General features: G+C 56.9%; 1 protein-coding gene across 1 annotated transcript; it reads right to left on the bottom strand.

Annotated features, from left to right (window-relative positions):
- Window positions 1-1,049: 1,049 nt before the first annotated feature.
- Window positions 1,050-5,554, bottom strand: LOC124665699 (sulfoquinovosidase-like). Its single transcript, XM_047203089.1, has 6 exons — window positions 4,450-5,554; window positions 3,022-3,154; window positions 2,710-2,925; window positions 1,816-2,631; window positions 1,599-1,715; window positions 1,050-1,510 (listed from the first exon to the last, which is right to left on the bottom strand). Exons 1-6 carry the CDS (start codon window positions 5,541-5,543, stop codon window positions 1,130-1,132), a joined length of 2,757 nt encoding a protein of 918 aa, XP_047059045.1. The 5' UTR covers window positions 5,544-5,554; the 3' UTR covers window positions 1,050-1,129.
- Window positions 5,555-7,165: the final 1,611 nt, after the last annotated feature.

Below are 7,165 nucleotides of genomic sequence, written 5' to 3'. Positions count from 1 at the left end.
TAGCCCCTGTGGGCGTCGTCGGCGACGTCGTCGTCATCCACCCCGGGCGGCGACGCGCTGTCGTGGCTGGAGCGCGCCGGGGACTCCGGCCACGGAGACCATAGGGCCTCCTCCCACGGCGAGTGGGGGTCCGGAGCCACCCGGCGCTGTGCCGGCGCACGGAGCAGCCGCCTCCTCCCCGAGGCGCTGCCGTCTCTCCCGCCGGGCGCGGCGCCCGGCCCGCCGCCCGTCCTCCCGCCGCCGCCGCTCCCGGCGGCGGGCGTCGCCGGCGCGGCGCCCGGCCTCCTCCCGCCGCGCCGCCTCCTCCTCCTCCCCGTCGCGCCCGGAGGGCCCGGGCGTAGAGCTCCCGGTCCTCCGCCTCCTCCACCTCCCCGCCGCGCCGCCTCCTCCATTTCGGAGGTGCGAATGGCCGCATGGAGCTGCGGCCATTTCGCCTCCTCCTCCGCCGCCGAGACGATCAGGGCGGCGCGGAGGTCCGGGTCCTCCTCCGAGGACTCCGGCTTGGGTTCGATGAGGAGAGGTGGCGGTTGCGGCAATGCCGCACCGCCGCGGGCGGCCTCTCCGATGTGGAGGCCGCCGCGGTTCCCTCCGGGCCGCAGCGCCGGCGGACGACGGCGGCTGCTGCTCGCCTCGTCGTCGTTCGCTCCGGGAGCGAACCGTCGCTTCGGCCATGGCGGCGGTTTTTGCTCGGGGAGTGGAGTGGGGACTGGAGTGGAGGGCCAGATTCCCTCCAGTCCCCATTTAATAGTCTCCCTGGTCACCGACAGGTGGGCCCAAGGGAGACGAGGCGACCGAGCGGGCGGACGCGAGCGGACGGCGCGTGCCATCCGCGGCCACGCAAACCTAGCCCAGATTTGGGCCGGGTTTGCGTCGTTCCGGACGTCGCGGCCGTCCGCTTTTGCGGTGCGTCCCCGCGCTTGGCCGCGTTTTTGTCCGACTCGACCCAAACGGACGCGCGGGCGCGGTTTGGGTCGCGCGGTTGGAGATGCCCTTACTGCTGATCAGCTGATGGTTCATGGCGTGATACATGGCGGCTCCGATGAAGTTTCTACTTTTCAAAGTTATACTAAATAAAAATTTAGGAGCAACTAATATGGAGCGGAGAAAACAGTAACTCGCACTGTTTCAGTTAAATACTAACATTTTCATCTCTCAAATTTCTTACAAACCTTTCCCCAACGGGCGATCCAGCCTTGACAAACACGGCCGGGTAGCCCACCGGGGCCGCGACCTCGGCCTCGAACCCGTGCACCGTCCCCTTCCCAACACTACCGTGCCCGCTCCGGTGGCCGTTGCCGAACTCTTCGCCGGTCCACACGTGGCTCCACGACCCCTGGTCCGACGTCGGGAAGTAGGCGGTCACCGTGTTCGTGCCCTTGTCCAGCACCGGCACCACCAGCATCTCCGTCCCGACTAGGAACTGCTGGTACGTCAGCTCCTGCACGCGCCGGTCCTCCGGGTAGTGGAGGAAGAGGTGTCGCGCTACGGGGAGGCCCTTCTCTGCTGCCTCCTGCATCCGAAGAAACCAGTCGATCACTGGATTAGTTAGTAACTAGGCAGCTTGGGCATTGCAAAGATCGATCCATGTTTAACTGTACCTTGACGAGCTGGATCCGGTAGAACTCCCAGGCTTTGTAGATCTTGGCGCAGCGCGCGAAATGCGCGAGCGTGCGGCTGTTGGAGTAGAACTGGCAGTTGGACCCGGGCTTGTTCCCCTGCAAATCGATCATCGGTTCATGGCGGGATCATCAGGCGTTGTGCTTCTTTTTTTCTATGCGAATCATCATGCGCCCATGAATGGTGCTGCGCCGTTACCTCGTGTGTGCGGAAGACGACGGTGAAGGCATTGACCTCCATCCACCGCATGAGGAGCTCCTCGCTGCGGCGGTAGCGCAGGAGCGGGAGGTCGACGGTGCAGTACCCGCCGACGTCGCTGTGGTTGAGCGGGATGCCGGAGAGGCCGCCGCTGAGCAGGCCGACAACGCTGCTCTTGATGCCGTCGTTGGCCTGCCAGCTCACCATCTGATCCCCTTCCCAGAACAGCATCGCCCACCTCGAGCTCTCCCTGAACCCTGCCCGCACGAAGAACACCAGCCCCTCCTCCTCCCCCTCCTCTGCATTCGCGTGACCGGACGACTTGGCCTTCCACTCGTCGGCGAACTCCCGGTTGACGCGCGCCCAAAGCTCCGGGTACCGGTTGTGCGCCGCAACGGGGTCCTCCCCGGAGTGGAGCCGCGCGTCCAGCGGCAGGCCCTCCCCGAAGTCGGCCATCCAGCCGCTGACGCCTTCCTCCGCCATCCCGCCCAGGATCCCCTTGAACCAGGAGGCCGCCTCCGGGTTGGTGAAGTCCAGCATGGCCACGTCGAACGCCGTGTTGGGCATCATGTACGGCTCGCCGGCCTCGTCCCGCACCAGGATGCTCAGCTCCTTGGCCTCCTCGTACAGGTGCCTCCTCGCGTTCCCCTTGGCGCGAACCGGGACGAGGCAGGGGTTGCAGTACGTCATCGTCCTTACGCCGACGCAACGGAGATCGCGTATGAGGTCCTTCCAGCCGGCGTAGTGATCGTCGTCCACCTCCCAGTTCCACCACAGCTGTGACCCGATCGTCGTCTTCCTCTGCCCGACCCAATCCTGCAGCAAATAGTTCAGACTTCAGAGAGAGCTGGGTTCAGAGTTCAGTGTGAGCTGCCTGATTGCTTCAGAACAGACCTGCAGCCAGAATGCGGAGACCGGGACGTCGTGCTCTTGCAGCTGGCTCCACACGCGGCGGACGGCGTCCGTGCCGCCCTGCATTCCGACGACCGCCCCGGAGGTGATCCATCGGGGAAGAACAGGCGGCCGTCCCGTCGATCCCGTGTAGCTCGTGATCAGATCGGTCGGCGAGTCTCCATGCAGTATCCGTCCCTGAACCGTACTCCCATAAACCTGATGAACAAAAAAAGCACGGAAGAGTTACTGAATAAGAAAATTGAGTAGGATGGTACTGAAGAGGAAACGCATGTAGGATGATAAAATGGGTACCTGAATCTGCACCCTGTCGGATTTTGTGAGGTCAAATATGGAGTAGTCGTATCCCTCCAGGTACAGGGACCTCATCTTGGAGGTCATGTAGAACGGAGATGGTGCATACGTGGTGCTCCAGTTTCCTCCTGACCTACAGAGAACACACCAAAGCATCTACAAATGAACACACAATGGATCGATGCTAACGTAAGCAGTTCACCAAAAATATGCTCACACAAGCCTTCAAAATTCATTTTATACTACCCACAAAAATATCTTTTTATAAGGCTTTTTTTCCAACAAATATCGAAAATTATGGGTGTAACTATTTCTCAGTTCGATTGAGAACTAACTTCGTTCTTAGTCAAATAGTGTCATCGTAGTTGCAACTAATAACTAGCACAAATCATGCAAATCTAACAGTTCAGATAATTTTTCTTAGTTCCATCCTCAGTTGCAACTAAAAAAATCTCAATCGAAACTTCATTTGCAACAGAAAAAATCCAGGTTCGAGAACCAACCTGAGGTTGGGTGGTTAGGAGGATGGTTGTATCCCCATCCCACCAGAGTTCAAACCCCAGGTTTGACATCTGTGTGTCTCGTAAAGGCGGAATATTCATTCAGTGGGAGGCGACGTTCCCATCGACAGCGAGGCGCCTGTGGTGACTTCGTGAATTTTTCAAGATCCAATCCGCCGGCTCAGTCTTCCGGAGGTGCTCGTAGGGGTAGGGTGTGCGTGTGTGCGTTCATAGGGGTGAGTGTATGCGCGTGTATGTGAGCGTCTACGTTTGTACTGTGTTCCTCAAAAAAAAAATCCAGGTTCAAGCTAACTTGCAACTCATATGCACAAAAAATTCAGTTGTAAACTAACTTGCAACTCATATGCACAAAACACGATGTAATCAAACGATGTAAAACTTTACTAAGTTTGAACTTACTTCAGCTAGCTAAGAAATAACAAATCCTGAATATTATAGACAAGATTTTGTTCTCTATATGTAGATGTACTTTTTACGCGACAGGAGTTTCAAACGCACACGCGCAAGGAAACTATGCCGCAAATAGACACAGCATAGTCACTGTCACTAGCCGTGAGTTCATAGTGTACATACTCCTACCAGCTCAAATATAATTCCTCAAATATAATTCAGTTCGTTACACTGACCAATCATCTTAAATACGTGTGCAATACATGTTAACACTGAGTACTCAAATTAGTTGTTGACAACTATTTACCTAATTAAATCTAGACAGATTTAGGCAACTTTTTGCCTAACTAAATATGTGATAATTTATTTGGATCGGATGGAATAGTACTATATCGGACCGTTCAAAAAAGTGACTGTGCAAAAGAAAAAAAGTGCACTAGCATAGTACTACTATAGAACTGAAATGACAATCAAATTCAAATACTCGCCAAATAATTATGGAGAAGTAATTATCTACCTGTAGCTGACGAGATTGGCAGCAAAAGTAATGGGCTGGTCTCCCCTGCCGATCCCCTGCTCCTGCACAAGTACGGGTACCCTCCTCCCCTTGAACTCCATGCGGCTGAACTGCTCGCCGAAGCCGTAGAACCGCTCGTCGCGATCGCTCGCGTACGTCAGGAACACCCGGTTGAACTCCTCCGGCCGCTGCTCCTCATCCGCCGCCTCCGTTGCTGTCTCCGCCGGAGGCAGGAGCGCCGAGAGCTCCTCCCGGACAGGGGAACCAGAGGAGATGAGCTTCTTCTTCTTGGCGCCATTCCTCTGAACGCGACCCGCCAGGCGGAGGCGCAGGCTGAACCGGTGGGGCCTTGGAGCTGTCGACGCCGGCGGTGGTGGGCTCGAAGCATCGGCGGCGTGGTCGCAGCTCCATTGGTAGTCAGCGATCTTGACGCTGAACGCCACTTGCGTGTCGCACTTCTCCTCGAGGACGACCCAGTATCGAGCCGACAGGACCGGCTTTCCCGCGCGGGCCCTGGCGCGGCGGCCGGCGCGCAGGCCGCAGCAGCACGACGACGCCGGGTCCGCCTTCTTCGCGGACACGGCACCGGTGATCAGCAGCACCGGGAAGCGTGTCTCGTCGGACGCTTCGAACGCGGCGCCGCGCAGGGGGTCGGCGCCGGCCTCGACGTCGCAGCGGTAGAAGGCCTTGATCCTGTCGACGCTCTGGCGTTCCGGGACGAGGAGGGCGCGTCCGTCGCGGAGCGCGAAGGATCCGCGGCACTCGTCGGCCTCGGTGGTGGCGGAGGCCGCGGAGACGAACGCGACGCCTGGGATGGTCTCCCACATCACGCCGCTGCGAGGATCGCCGCCGGAGGCAGGGACGCGTGCCAGCGAGACCGCTCCGCCGAGCGAGGGGTCCCAGCGTAGGCGGAATCTGGAGCCGACGGGGTAATCGTGGGCGTGGGCGAGCTTGGAGAACGGGCCGAAGGAGAGCGGCGGCGCCGCATCGCCGTTGCGGAAGGCGGCGGCCGGGACCGCGCGCGGGAAAGGGTTGTTGAGGCGCGAGTTGTGCTTTTTCGTCGTCTTGGGCTTAGCCGTCGCCGGCGACGGCATGGCGGGAGAAGTGGAAGGAGGTCGCGCGCGGATGCTCTGGTTGCCGTGAGGAGCCCGCCATTGGCTGAAATAGATCCTGGAATGAGGGTGATGCGGATGGACTGTGGGCCCAGAGAGCACGCCTTCATTTTTTTTGACCGACATGGACCATGTTTTCCATTCGTTTTGACATAATAGGCGTCCTGCTAAGTTGCTATCGACTTAACGTCGTGATTTGATCTATGGTGGTCTAGGGCTGTAGGCAGTGGATAATTATAAATGTGACTTTCAAAAAATATACTATGTAACAATGGTAAGATTCTTTTTCGATAAAAAGAATATGTTAATATTGCGGGGATACCAATTACAGCCGGTCCCTGGAACAACATAGTTCCCTAATGACAATACCGATGCACACAGCCAAAAATAAAAAAGAATTACAAAAAAAAAGTCTCGTGAGAATGATCTGATCCTTGTAGCGGACCAAACACCACCAAGACAGTACAGGTAGTCCACTCTTCAAAAGCGACGTCTCTAAATAGGAAACATTGCACAAACACTGTCATCGCTCGAATTATAGATCATAGGTTTTCATCTAGAGAGAATCCACGCTCACAAAACAATGTCTTCAACAAGATCATTGTCAGACACAAGCAATTAAGGGCAGAACTTGGGTTTTCACCCTGAAGTTTAGAATCTAAATTTCTCGTGTGTTATTGCCTCCACTTGCTGATGCCGCTGCTTCAAGTCATGAATCACCAAGATAATACCTCATCACTACAGGACTCAAACCACCATTACCAGTCCTCGGATCTAGACTTCCATGTCATTCTCCGTGACTGACTTCACCATGAAACTAAAGACATGTCCCACGATGGCAATAGACTGCTGACCTTCGCATCGCTCCTTCTGAAACCAAACAGTCAGAAAAAACATGGTTGCGCGCGACCGAATACCATCCGACCCGACATGTCATCCATTGGAGTTCGCTGGCGGAGCCTTCCAAAACTCGACATTCTGGCTAGATCAATGAAGGTCGGCAACAAGCAGTCTTCGTCATGGTGTGAGAGGGGTCCTAAGACCGCCTCCTTTATTCAAGCCGAGCCATCAGCCCCCATGTCACCAGCCAGCTCCTAGTGCGGCAAGTATGCCACGAGGCCGGGAGACTAGGCCACCACCACCAAGGCTAACAACAGCGGCATCACCACGGTGCTAGTCCATCGTCGGAGCCCGGCACCCATAACCGTGGTACCAGACCCGCAGCACCGCTGAGGCCTAGGACCTCGGGCGGATTTGGATCCATCCGCCAAAGCCATGGGGACACCACAAACAAGCAGAGGAGCTCCACCTTCATTGTCAGACACGCCGAGATCGTCGTTGGAAGGCCGCAACACCGCGTCGCCGCCGACACTCTATGTCATCACTGACGCCGCAAGGACAGGGAGGTCGCCGCATGCGGAGAAGATCTCCGCCGCCACCTCCATTGTGTGGGCTTTGCCCAACGATGTCTCACGACAGCGGTTAATGGAAGAGGAGGGATGGGGAGGACTGCAGCAGCCGGTGGCTAGGGTTAGACAGGAGGAGGGTCGGGAATGGTAAGATTCTGTACACTTTCTGGTTGCATTAATTTTTTGTAATAATTT

The sequence above is a fragment of the Lolium rigidum genome, chromosome 6 (genome assembly GCF_022539505.1).
Source record: "Lolium rigidum isolate FL_2022 chromosome 6, APGP_CSIRO_Lrig_0.1, whole genome shotgun sequence".
Taxonomy (NCBI): Eukaryota; Viridiplantae; Streptophyta; class Magnoliopsida; order Poales; family Poaceae; genus Lolium; species Lolium rigidum.
The sequence above is the reverse complement of the archived record's forward strand: the minus strand, read 5'-3'. Positions and strand labels throughout refer to the sequence as shown.

Coding starts and splice junctions, on each gene's coding strand:
- LOC124665699 (XM_047203089.1), bottom strand. CDS start 5,543: ATGCCGTCGCCGGCGACGGCTAAGCCCAAGACGACGAAAAAGCACAAC. Junction 1,716..1,815: donor TCGTCTTCCGCACACACGAG/GTAACGGCGCAG, acceptor ATCGATTTGCAG/GGGAACAAGCCCGGGTCCAA. Junction 1,511..1,598: donor ACCGGATCCAGCTCGTCAAG/GTACAGTTAAAC, acceptor CTTCGGATGCAG/GAGGCAGCAGAGAAGGGCCT.